Source organism: Giraffa tippelskirchi, chromosome 6 (assembly GCF_054371585.1).
Source record: "Giraffa tippelskirchi isolate mGirTip1 chromosome 6, T2T-mGirTip1v1.2.pri, whole genome shotgun sequence".
NCBI lineage: Eukaryota > Metazoa > Chordata > Mammalia > Artiodactyla > Giraffidae > Giraffa > Giraffa tippelskirchi.
Window position 1 is genome coordinate 124,464,533 of NC_137280.1, and position 12,981 is coordinate 124,477,513.

Sequence of the window (12,981 nt, forward strand, 5' to 3'; positions counted from 1 at the left end):
CAGAATCAGATAGGTTATATTCTTTGCAGCCAAAGATGGAGAAGCTCTATAGAGTCAGCAAAACCAAGACCGGGAGCTGACTGTGGCTCACATCATGAACTCCTTATTGCCATCACCCCCAAACAATTCAGTAAAATGGGAGTGACCAAGGACCTTACTGAAAACACCATTCTTCTCCCACGGCATGGCCCTATCTGACCAGCTGCCCTCTCTTCCAAGGCAGTTAGCCCTGCCCCCACCCTCATCTCACCTTGCTCTGCCCACATTACAGCCTCAGAGGCTCTGGGCTTTCCCGTAGGGCCTCCATCAGGTTCTTCTTACTGCTCTTCCTTCCTTGCAGTCATTTTCGTAATCTCCTTCCTTAATGCTGTTAGCACATCCTTCCTTTCAGTAGTCCCTTCCCAAACCACTGCTCCTTCTCCTTTGTCTAGGTCCCTTCTCCATTCTCTCATCTCCCAGACTTCTCCCCTCTACTGCATCCCTCAAACCTCATTCCAACCCAGCTCTTCCCCCATGCATCCCTAACCTGCCCTTGGAGCTCCCCTCCTCAGACCGGCTACCCCAGGTCTGCCTGCCCCTGCCTTGCTCCCACCATCTTCCTGTCTCCTAATCTCTGCCCTTTGGGACCTGGGCTCGTGTTTTAAATTTCTCTCCTTTTAGTACAACTCTGTCTGGAACCATGATTCTTCTCTTTCACAGCTGTCTTTTCCCCTCATTTATATGCTAATTTCTTTTTAAAATGTATAAAAATAAACAAGTGTCACTTGAAACAAAACTATTAAGTAAACAGTACAGGTAGTACTTGGATATGAGATGCACCACTCATAAACTTTTAATCTTCAAGGATCGTGCCTTAAGTACCCATTGCCAGGCAAACATGCTCACTAGAAATTATTTATAAAATAACTTTTTGGTTTAAAATCCCATACTCTAAGAGGGAAGGACAACATATATGAAACTTCCACAGTGGTGCAAGGAGTAGGAGAGTAAAACTTAAATGGAACTCAGAAATAAGTAAAGGGATAGAATAAGCAGTGGCTTTCAAACTAGGACCTCCACAGGATCTTACATTTTCATTTTGAAACTGACGGTCTATGTCTAGTTGCTGGAAAGTCACAGAGATGTAGGCATACCATCATAGTGAGCTAGGGGAGGAAACTGAAGGGAAAATCAATTTCTAAACTGAAAACAAATCAGACTTCAACTAGGACTTTCAGGCTTGTGCTAAGCTTTGCTCTGGGAGTGTTTCAATGGTTTCTCTTTCTGTTGGCAGAGAATGAGGGCTGCAGGACAGGAGGACTGGGCTGGGCTACAGCCTGTTCTTCATCCTGAGTGAATGAAGTCTTACTATTATATTCTCCAGCAAAGGCTGCACTACTTGTGAGGCTTATGGGTAAACTTGCCAGGGAGCAATCCAGTTATCAGCCTCAGCCCCAGTGCTCTCATATACAGTTCTCGAAGCAAACCCTCGAACCTAGTTGGATCTAGAAGGAGAAGACGCGGAGAGAAGCAGCCCACAAGCGAAGCCTGCAGCACGCCTTGCACTGAATCCCGGACAGGTTCGGTGAGGACATAGGCCCTGACGCCAGGCACTTGCCCTGACGGCGAGCGGGTAACATCTGGAGTCCCTGAGCACTAACCCAGCCTGAGGTGACTGCCTTTTGGAGTCTCGGGTATCCATGCCCTCTTGAAGGCCGGAGCAGGGAGGCCGGGGCCGGACAGCCGGAGCCGGACCTCGAGTTTCCACCAATCGCTCGGGAGCGCTCCGGGTGGCGGCTCCAGGCCTCGCTGCTGGGGGCGGGGCTCGCGCTGTGACACCGCCCCCCGCCTCGCCCCGCCCCGCGCGCGTTGCCAGGGTGATCAGGTGACTCCTAGCTCGCGGCGCTCGGGGAGGCCGTGACGTCAGGCGAGCCCAGTCTCCTCACTCGCTCCTTGGCAGGTGCGGCGACACTTGTGCGGTCTCGTCAGGTTCCAGCGGGTCCCGGCCGAACCAGTGCCCAGCGGGTTCATAGAGAGGAGAGGTGAGGCCCGCGGTGGACCCGGGCCCAGCCAAGCTGGGACCAGGGAGGGGGTTAGGAGCGGGCAGAGCCCTTCCGGGCTTTTGCGCGCCCCCGAGCTCCCCAGAGGGCCCCGGGAGAGCGACTGGCTCCCGGGCGCGACGGGCGGACTCGGGCCCGGAAGCGCGCAGAGCTGGGGGAGAGGCCGGGAGCCGGCGGAGCGGTTGCAGCCGGCCTGATACACACCCCGGCGCATCGCGGCTGCTCCTCCGGGTCCCGTCGCAGCGCTGCTAGCCGAGGCTGAGAAGATCCCCCATTGCCCGCCCGGGCCTCTGGGCTGAGGACTGAGGGGCTCCGCGTAGCGAGGAGTCAGCTGACTGAGCTAGGCTCGCCACACCCAGTCTCGAGGGACGTCTGCCGGAGGCGTCCGCGTCTCTTCGCCTTGAGCTGCGATTTCTAGAGTGCGGCGGGCGACCCACTCCTTGCGCAGAACCGAGCTTGTTGGGGGCGCGAGGCCAGGCGGGAGCTGGGACCAGAGGTGTTCAGAAAAGATGTTTCAATCCTGTTGAGTTCGGTTGATAGAAATGTGAATAGACCTGTTGGGGGAAGTGAAATCTGAGCGAAGCCCCAAGGGATGGGGACTAATCTCCGGCAGCTGTGGGGGTTGGAAGAGTAGGGGGAGGGAAAGGGGACCTCTGGGAAGGAGTCCTTGAGCTGGAAGTAAAGGAAGGACTTACTGGATTGAGTGCTAGGGCGGTTTGGGGGGCGGAGGAGAAGTTTGGAAAGTTAGGTTAGGGCCCATTTGGAAAAACTTTTGAGTAATCAGCTGAGGGTTTGTGGCTGGGAGCCATGGAAGCGTCGGCTGGGTTGCGGTAGGGGGAACGCTGGTATGAGGAGACTGAGGAGGCTGTTGTGACAGCCTGGAAAAGAGATGACAACGTCTAGAACTCTACTCTGTTGGGATTCTGGAAAGCTTGCTTCGGAAATGTTTGTAGGAGACAGGAATGGGGGCGTAGGCAGCCAGGTGCCAATTATCCTAGATTTTTTAAAAATTCCTTCTTCTGAGGGAAAAGAAGAACCCAGCTGCCTTCTCTTATCTCATTTGACCCGATCAGTTATGACTGTTTAGGGGGTTTGCCTTCCTTCATATGCATTGAGGTTTTATTGTCCACAGCACTTACCCTTTAGAGGTTTCAGAGTGTTCTACAACACCTCTTATCCCCAGGGTGAAACCCAAAGCCCGAGTGAATGATAGGAGATTTAATGGCACAGAAGTTCTTGAAGGATAATCAGTGCCCAAAACATGAATATGGGGGCATTGGGGAAGCTGAAAGGAGTTGCATGTTCTTTGTTAATTGTAGGACAGATTCCCCCCCTCCTACCTACTACTTTTAGTTTGTGGGCTTTCTAGGTAACGCTGCATAAGTGTTAATTGGCCATTTTTATCTTAAATTTTTGAGCAATGAGAAGATATTTTGATTATTGCAGAGGAATGATTGAATGAATGATTGATTTTCAGTCAATCAATTGATTTCAATCATCAAAAATGAATGATTTTTTCAAACTCTGAAATTTACTGATCCTGTGGGCGGGGGGATTTAAAAAAAACAAAACAGCTGTCCCTTTTGTATTGAATCTTCCACAAACTTCTTTTTTCTGGAGGAAGTGAAATAGCTGAAACTTCTCACCAATTTGTTTTGTATTTGTTTGACTCCAGAAAACAGAATTGAACCTCCAGAGATCCTGTACAGTAAAAGGCAGTTGAGGGAATTGCTGAGAACTTGGCAAGGTTTGTGCATAAATGGAGAAACCAGCACAGCACCCAAGGGAGGACAAATCCAGAGTGGTGGCACCTGGGGAAAGCGAACTTCCAGTCAGATCAGTAACATCATTCTCTGTAAACGATGTCTTAAGACAGGCCATTTGAGCATTGAGCAATGTGTGTTTGCGACATATTTCTACTAACCCGAAGAATTTTTCCCCTTGTGTGCTTATTCATTGGTAGGGTTTATTAGTGTTTTTTATTGGGCTCTCCAGGAGCCCCATAATACTAAGATCACTGGAGATTAGATTTCTGGGCCACATTTTTAAAAAATTGTTATCAACTTTCTAAATCTCTTTGGACATATTTGAAACGGCCAGTTAATCATGCTTTCTTTGTAAATGGTCCCCCCAACCTCCAAACACGGTAACTAATAGGGATAGAGTAGGATAATCCCCTGGAGTAGGAAATGGCAACTCACTTCAGTATTCTTGCCTGGAAAATTCCATGAACAGAGGAGCCTGGTGGCCTGCAATCCGTGGGGTCGAAAAGAGTTGGACTGAGCACACATGCAAGCAAGCACAAGGGTAAGCAAATAGTTAGCTTAAAAACCTGGTTAGGGAATTGTAGATAAGAGACGGAACTTCAGGGGGCTTTGGGAGACTACAGTAAGATTAATGATCACTCAAGAAAGTAATCGGAGAAGGCAATGGCACCCCACTCCAGTACTCTTGCCTGGAAACTCCCATGGACGGAGGAGCATGGTAGGCTGCAGTCCATGGGGTTGCTAAGGGTCGGACATGACTGAGCGACTTCACTTTCACTTCTCACTTTCATACATTGGAGAAGGAGATGGCAACCCACTCCAGTGTTCTTGCCTGGAGAATCCCAGGGATGGGGAAGCCTGGTGGGCTACCGTCTATGAGGTTGCACAGAATCAGACATGACTGAATCGACTTAGCAGCAGCAGTAGCAAGAAAATAATGGGAAAATTCTGAGACCATGTGCACTTGCTTGACTCGTAAAGCAAAACAAGTCGCTTAGCATCAAAGCCAGATTGGTTGGCTTAACAATAAAATCATTCTAACCTGCTTAGCAACAAAACCATGCAACAGAAGCACAAGACATGCCCCCAGACAATAAAGCAGTGGTGGCATGAGACTTACCTCCTACCCAGTGAGCTCAGTGAGGTAATGATCCCTAAAACATACTCTTTGGCCCCTAAGACATATTCATTGCACAGTGCCCCCCAAGCAATAAAACAATAGTAGAGAATAAGGCCTACAGCCTACCCAGTGGCGTCATCAAGTTAATGACCCTCAGGATGTGCTCCGTGCACACAAAAACAGTCATTTATGGGAAGGTGACTTTTCAAAATGAAAGACCCACATTGTACTGAGACCTGAAATAATTTTTCCAAAGTGCTATGACAGTCCTGCTGCTGCTAAGTCGCTTCAGTAGTGTCCAACTCTGTGCGACCCCATAGACGGCAGCCCACCGGGCTCCCCCATCCCTGGGATTCTCCAGACAAGAACACTGGAGTGGGTGGCCATTTCCTTTTCCAATGCATGAAAGTGAAAGTGAAGTCGCTTAGTCGTGTCCGACTCTTAACGACCCCATGGACTGCAGCCTACCAGACTCCTCCGTCCATGGGATTTTCCAGGCAAGAGTACTGGAGTCAGGTGCCAGTGCCTTCTCCATATGACAGTCCTGGCCTGACCAAATAGGGACAAGAAAACTTGCCTGCTCTACCTGGGGGAGGAACTGATCATGGAAGTGTGACACTACTCAAGAAAGACAAAGATCTTCTCCCCCACCCCCTCTCTGATTATAAACATGTAACCCACTGAGTACTCAGGGCAGTGCAACACTTGCCTGCCTGCTTGTAAACCTTACAAGCATCTTGTTCTAGTAAATCTCATCTGTCACTTTGCCTCTCGCTGAATTCTTTTCTGTGCTGAGGCATAAAAGACTGGGAGCTCTTTGGAGGCCCCTGAGATGACACCCGACTGTTTCATAACTATGTGCTGTCAGGGCAGTTAAGCAGGCCAAAAATTTTGGGAAATTTTCCACTTTCATTCACCCTTGCTACCTCCACAAGTTTCCCACTGGTAGAGAATTTAAGACTTCAATAGGAAGAAAAAGTAGTGTTTCCCTAAACACAGGCTATGATAAACACCAGGGCTGGTTGTTCTGTTGAGGAACAGAAATAACCTCCCTTAAGGGAAACTGGGCCCAGATGAGAGGCAGGGCTGGGATATGAGCCAGAGACCCCCATGGAACCTTCTAGGCCTGTGCCTTTGTCACCCAACAGCAGGCCCTCCTTTTCTGGCTGGAACCATTCCTCGCCCTTGAAACAGGGTAATGGGCAGTGCTCTCTTCACAGAGATTCTGAAGGAGTATTCATAGGACGCTTATATGAAATTTGAGCTCCTCCAAAGCAAATATTTTAATTGTTGGATGAATGATATTTTTTTGAGATGCCGTGAGATACAGAGGTGGACATTCTGGAGGTGGATATGCTGAATTTTTATAAAAGCCTCACTGAGCACCCTAAGGCTTTTTTGTTTTTGTTTCCTGGTATATTTGGGTTTGGTCACCAGTAAACCAATAGTGTGATCTGGCGGCCTAAGGGTAAGTGCATGTTTACATTTCATATGTAAATAAGTTCAGACTGTTTTACATTTTATCCAGCTGGTTTAGAGTGCCTGGAGTAAACCAGTAACCTAGCAGCCTCTTGGGCTTTCGACCCAGCATCCTTTCAACCCAGAAGGAGTTAGTTATTAACCTCTTCAGAGACTGAAGTGAGCAATAATGCTCACTAAATTGAATGAGGAGTGAAATAGTCACCTTTTAAAATTCCCCTCTCCTACTATGTCACTCTGCCAGTCCTTGGTCAGGTAGGGATTCAGGTGCTTGCTGAAGCATCCAGGGACCCTACAGAACTACAGGATCTGTCTCTTAGACTTGTGGCATAGTTATCACATGGGGGAAGTTGCTGACAGGAGAGACTTCCTGTTTTTCTCATGCTGAATTGAAAGCTGTGTTCTAGGCCTCCAACCTCCTCACACTTGACCAAGGCTACTAATTGACTTGGCTGTAAAATGGGAGTCAGCAATTAAAACCCAGCAGTTTAGAAGCAAGGGGACTGGGCATGAGTTGACCATTTTGGACACTGTATATAAAGGGCTCTTCAAAAGGAAGTGAACTTAGAATGACCTCTTTTGTAGTTTTTCACAGGGATATGTGGAATATTATTGCAGAGTCTGCCTGCAATATGGGAGACCTGGGTTTGATCCCTGGTTGGGAAGATCCCCTGGAGAAGGGAATGGCTACCCACTCCAGTATTCTGGCCTGGAGAATTCTGGACTGTGTAGTCCATGGGGTTGCAAAGAGTCAGACACGACTGAGCAACTTTCACTGTGCTGTGTGGAATATTAGTACTTATTTAGGCCTCAGAATCAGAGCTGGGGAACTGAATAGGCCCTCCCTTCTAAAGCAAGGGAGATAAATGCCTTGAATCCAGTCTCTGTGGGCAGCAAATCTTTTTACGTGTTTGCCGAAAACAAGGGATATTTTGCCGAAAACAGTGTCTATTTTTCTGAACCTTTCAGAAAAGTGTCAACTTAAAAAATATTCACAACTTAAAGTTGAGTGTTATTCGGTGGGAATTTTGAGGACTTTTAAGCCCAGAAAACAGCTTCTGAAGTAATCCTGAGAAAATTGCTCCAAGGATATGAGAAGGGGAGCCAGGTTATATAGAAGTTTTGCAACAAAAGGCAGGTAGTCTGAACATCAAAAGGTTATTGTTATTTAAAGAAAACCACATAACCCAAGTTAAGGAATATATCTATTTTCTGTATGTGGAAGATGCGAGAGGCTGAGCTAACTGAAATCATTCCTTTGATGTACACCTCAGCTATCAGGCCAGTATCCTGTGAATAAATATCCTCAGGTCATCAGGGCTTACTCTCACTGTAGGAAGAGGCTGTAGTCTGAGGGGGGCTGGATGGCAGGCATTCTCCTTCCTGAGTTCCCTTGGGGCTGCCCGGCTCAGGCTCACGGTAGAGGACTGCAATTGAATTGCTAATGATGGTGATATCCCTGTTTACTAGTAAGGCAGGAAACACTCCATTTCTCAATAGGCCTCCTTCATTTTATTTGCTCTGTTGTGCTTTGCATATACTGCGATTATTACAGATTGAAGGTTTGTGGCAACCCTATGCCTATCAATGTCATTTTTCAACAGCAGTTGTTCACTTTGTGTGTCTGTGTCACATTTTGGTAATTCTCACAACATTTCAAACCTCCACTAGCAAAGAGATTACAATTTGCTGAAGGCTTGGATGTTGGTTAGCATTTTTCAGCAATAAAATATTTTTAAATTAGGTGCGTTCAGTTCAGTTGCTCAGTTGTGTCTGACTCTTTGTGACCCCATGGACTGCAGCACGCCAAGCCTCCCTGTCCATCACCAACTCCCAGAGCTTGCTCAAACTCATGTTCAGTGAGTAGATGATGCCATCCAACAATCTCATCCTCTGTTGTCCCCTTCTCCTGCCTTCAGTCTTTCCCAGCATCAGAGGGTGTACATTAAGGTGTGTACATTGTTTTTTTAGACGTAATGCTTTTGCACCCTCAGACTATAGTATAGTGAATACATAACTTTTATCTGCACTGGGAAGCCAAAATACTTGTGTGACTTGCTTTATTGTGATATTCAGTTTATTGTGATGATGCAAGTAAATGATATAAGGGAGTCTTGGTAATCATGGTGAGAAGAGGGTTTGATTTACCTGAATTTACTCATTAGAGAGTAATACCTTATTCACAGATACCTCATCACTTCTCTGATTTGTGCTAAAGAGTCATTAGTGTCAAGAGAATTGGCCCAGAAAATAGTGCAGATCACGACTGAAAACCGTCTGACCTCGTGGCCAGTGTTCACAAAAAGGTAGGGGTTGGGGGCTGTTGAGTTGCAAAGTTCTTTGGGACGAAGAAGACCTGGGAAGTGGTGCCTGGCTTCTGGCCTCAGTACTTCACCTGTCAGCTTTCAGTGTTGGGACCTTGGGTAGGATCATGTGGGTTCAAGACATGTGAAGAGGGGGACTTCTGTAGGAGCGTGCCTAGCTCATGAGTCCTTATCTTTAAGCCTATTTTTACTGCTTTCCTGTTGCCTGCTAGCTTCCCATAGACCCCAGACCCCGTGTACCTCCTTCCCCCACACCCAGCCTTTCTTCTGAAACATCCTCACTAAGATTGTGATTCTTCAATCTCTGATGCAGTTTCTGCATCCTTCTGGTTCTGCTGACTTTGTGGAACTAAATCTTGGCAAATCTTTATATGTGATGGTGGCAGTAGAAACACCAGTGATGGCTGCTGCTGTTGTTTAGTCACTCTGTCGAGTCCGACTCTTTTGCAACCCCATGAACTGTAACCTGCCAGGCTCCTCTGTCCATGGGATTTTCCAGGCAAGAATACTGGAGTGGTTTGCCATTTCCTACACCAGGGGATCTTCCCAACCCAAGGATTGAACCCACATGCACTGTGGATTCTTTACCACTGAGCCACCTGGGAAGGCCCCAGTGAGGGCTAGTTGCATTCTAAATCAAAGGGCTTGGAGGTGGTTGCTTTACCTATTTCTCACAGTTAATTTGTATTCCACCTGCATGATTTTTGTCTTACCTCTTTGCCATCAGTACTGTTAACATTTTTTCTTTAAAGTGTGCCATTTTTAAAAAAAACTCCAGAAGTTACTTAAAGGGGAAACTATGATTGGCTTAAATTGGAAACAGCTATCACCTGACACAAATAGAAGGCAAATATTAAAAAGCATAACTGTTAAAATTGTCCACATTCCCCAAACCGTACCACATACCCTACTTGGAAAAATACTGCCTTCATCTAAAGATATGACTCATTGTGAATTTTTTCAGGCGACAGTAGACAGGTGATAAGGATGGTTTGGGAGTATCCAGGTTTCAGAGAGGGCCCCTTGAACCCCATTTCCTGAAACTCCAAGTGGCTCTGTGATACCAGGAAGACAGCAGAGTGAAGGGTCTAGGACCTAAAAAGAAATGCATGTGGTCAGTTGAAACCACTGGTGTTTTGATAGGTTTGCCAAAAGGATGCCTGGGTGGTGGTAAACCTGTATATCATCAATAAATTCTAGGCCTCTGCCAAGGGTGTGACTTTATTGATGCTGTGTTCTATTGCTCTTTCTGGGCAAGTGTGCACTTGGAAAACTCAAAATTTTGCTCAGGGTGAGTGCAGTTTGGTTTTTTTGTTTTTGTTTTAATTAATCACTACCCCATACTCCTTTGATCTCCTTGGCTTCCATATATTAACATACAGTTGCTCTTGGTGGATGTAACTAATGACAGAACTCTGAAGTAAGCATCTAGCCTCTGTTTTGTGTAACCTTTTTGTCTGTAATGCTTATTTTAAAAGTTCTATGAAAATGAAGAAAAGAAAGGTGGAAGGAATGAATGGCCCTGGGGTGTCTGGTCCTTAGGGTGATCACACAGCAGGTGTGACTGGTACTTGCTGGTGTGCAGTGAAATTCACTCTTGTCCTTTGAAGCTGCCCTACGGTGCTGATTGAGCTGCGGCTCCTGCAGAGGGTCAGGAGAGCTTGCTTTGATGATGAAGCAAGGCCAGGGCTGGTCTGGTAGCCGGCAGGAACCAGGAGTGCTTAGTTAAATTACCAGCACATGAAGCTGTAGGGGCCTCTTTCTAAGCTATCGAGATTTCAACTTTCCCACAAAGCCTAGTCTAATGCTCTGGGAGGGGGCAGGCAGAGCCCGTCTTTCAGGGGCTGTGCTGGTGGGGGACCTGGCCTGGAAGTGGCCTTGTCAGCTTGTTGGGAGGGACGCACCTGTGCCTTTCTAGTGTGTCCTCTCAAGTTGGCAGGGGGCAGGGTTCCTCCCTTTTTTCTATCTCCCTGCTCTAACCTGTCCTTTCATCTCCTCAACTCACTTTCTCTGTTAACAGCTTTCTTCCCTTTTACTTTTCCTTCTGTTCACTGATGCTTTCGCTTCTACCCTCCCTCTTGCTGAACTCATTTTCTCTCCATTGTCACTTTGAGGACTGGCTGTTTGAAGTTGCAGAGTGACAGTGCCGTCCTGTACATCCCGGTGACTAGATGTAATTCAGAGATCCCAGCCTTTCTTTCCGAGGAGGAGCCAGTCTTCACTTCCCCATGGCTTTCAGATAGCTGCATTAGTGGTGTACTGACCAGAGTCCCTGAGCTTGTGGTCGGATGAAGCTGGATATTGGAGTTCCCAAGGGGGTAATGAGAGGTGGGGGGAATTGCTGGCGTTTTGGGAGCTGTCAGACAAGGGGCTGAGTGAGGTCCACCTTTGAGGAGTCCTTCCAGAAGCTGAAGGCAGTAGTCTGTCCTGCATTCAGGTGTCCTGTGGTTTCTGCAGAGAGCCATCCATGATTAATAAAGGCTGGAGAAGGAGCCCTTGGTAAGGTTCACCTGGAACCTATGGGTCTGTTCACAGCTGTGGATCCTGCCCTGAAGCTGGAACAAAACGTATTCTTAGTAGTAGTTGGAATGGGTGTTGGAAGCATCTAGAAGTGTGGCTTTCCTGCTCAATAAGTGAACAAATAGGTTGTGTGCCTGCTCAAGTCGTGTCCGACTCTTCACAACCTATGAGCTATAGCCCTCCAGGTTCCTCTGTCCATGGAACTGTCCAGACAAGAAGACTGGAGTGGGTAGCCATTCCCTCCTCCAGGGGATCTTTCCAGCCCAGGGATTGAATGTGAGTCTCCTGTGTCTCCTGCATTGGCAGGCGGATTCTTTACTACTGCACTACCTGGGTTCTCCTAAAAGCTATGAAATAAACTTTACCTAAAGATAATTTCCATTTTTTAGCATGTATAGTCACCCCTCAGTAATTCCAGCACTCTCTCACCAAAATTATGTGGATGCTCAAATCTCTTAGATAAAATGACATAGTATTGGCATATAACCTATGCGTATCCTCTGAATACTTTAAATTATCTCTGGATTACTTGTAATACCTAACACATTGTAAATGCTTTATAAATGGTTGCCATTCAAGCTTTCCTTTCTGAAACGCTCTGGGATATTTTTTTCCTGAATATTTTTAATTTGCTGTTGATTGAATCCAAGATTGTGAAACCTGCAGACACAGAGGGCCAACTGTGTAGAAAAGTGTGTATGACAAAAAAAGTACAGTTTAATGAATAATTATATTCACTAATATAACTAACCTATTCAGGTCTAGAAATAGAACTTTATTTTTAAGCCCAATGGGATAGTAAGAATGCTTTGTATTGTAACTTGCTTTTTTCACTGTGTTGGCACTTTTCCATTATCAGTGCATGTAATTCTACCTCATTCTTCTTAAGGGTCAAATACCAGTTCTGTGGCTTGGAAATTCCATGGCTTATTTAACCGTTCCCATATTGGTGGACCTTTAGGATGTTACATATCATTTATGTACGTGTATGTATTTTATATATAATATATGTTATATAGTTGTGATAAGCAAATGTTATAATAAATATTTGTGTTTGTGATGGCAAAGAATCTGCCTGCCAATGCAGGAGACACAGGTTCGCCTGGGTAGAGAAGGTCCCCTGGAGAAGGAAATGGCAACCCACTCCAGTATTCTTGCCTGGGAAATATCATGGACAGAGGAAGAGTTGGACACGACTTAGTGACTAAACAACAACAAACAAATATCATATATGTATTTGTATGTATTTTATATATAATGTTATATAGTTGTAAACAAATGTTATAGTAAATATTTGTGTTTGTGGTATAAAATTACGTGTGGGTTTTTTTTTTTTTTTGGCATACTGGCGCTAGTCTATACCTGTAGGATAAATCCTAAAGGTGGAATTTCTGGTTCATAGAATAGACTTCTTTTTATTATTTGAAGTTTCACTTAAAAATGAGTCTTTATTGAAGAATTTATAAGGAAAAAGAATGAACTCTCTATAAAAAGAAAGGGTGTTTCCTCCAGACGTTAGAGAGGAATGGGATTCTGATGCCTGGATGGTTCAGGATACGCTATTTTAGTTGTTGGTAGATATTTTCAGATAGCGATTTTTGTTGTTTTTGCATTTGCATTTCTCTTTTTAAATTTTATTGAGGTATAGTTGATTTACAATGCTGTGTCAGTTTCTGCTCTACAGCAGAGTGACTCAGTCATAGATATGTATTCTATTAATATTCTTTTCCCTC

At 45.9% G+C, this 12,981-nt stretch overlaps 1 protein-coding gene across 1 annotated transcript in view; it reads left to right on the forward strand.

The window, feature by feature from the left end:
- CYSTM1 (cysteine rich transmembrane module containing 1) overlaps window positions 1-12,981 on the forward strand; it is a 74,110-nt gene that overhangs the window by 21,830 nt on the left and 39,299 nt on the right. Inside the window, exons 4-5 of the mRNA XM_081500993.1 lie at window positions 1,453-1,564; window positions 1,940-2,021. Of these exons, the coding sequence (XP_081357119.1) occupies window positions 1,453-1,564; window positions 1,940-2,021 (194 nt within the window). The remainder of the gene's footprint in view (window positions 1-1,452; window positions 1,565-1,939; window positions 2,022-12,981) is intronic.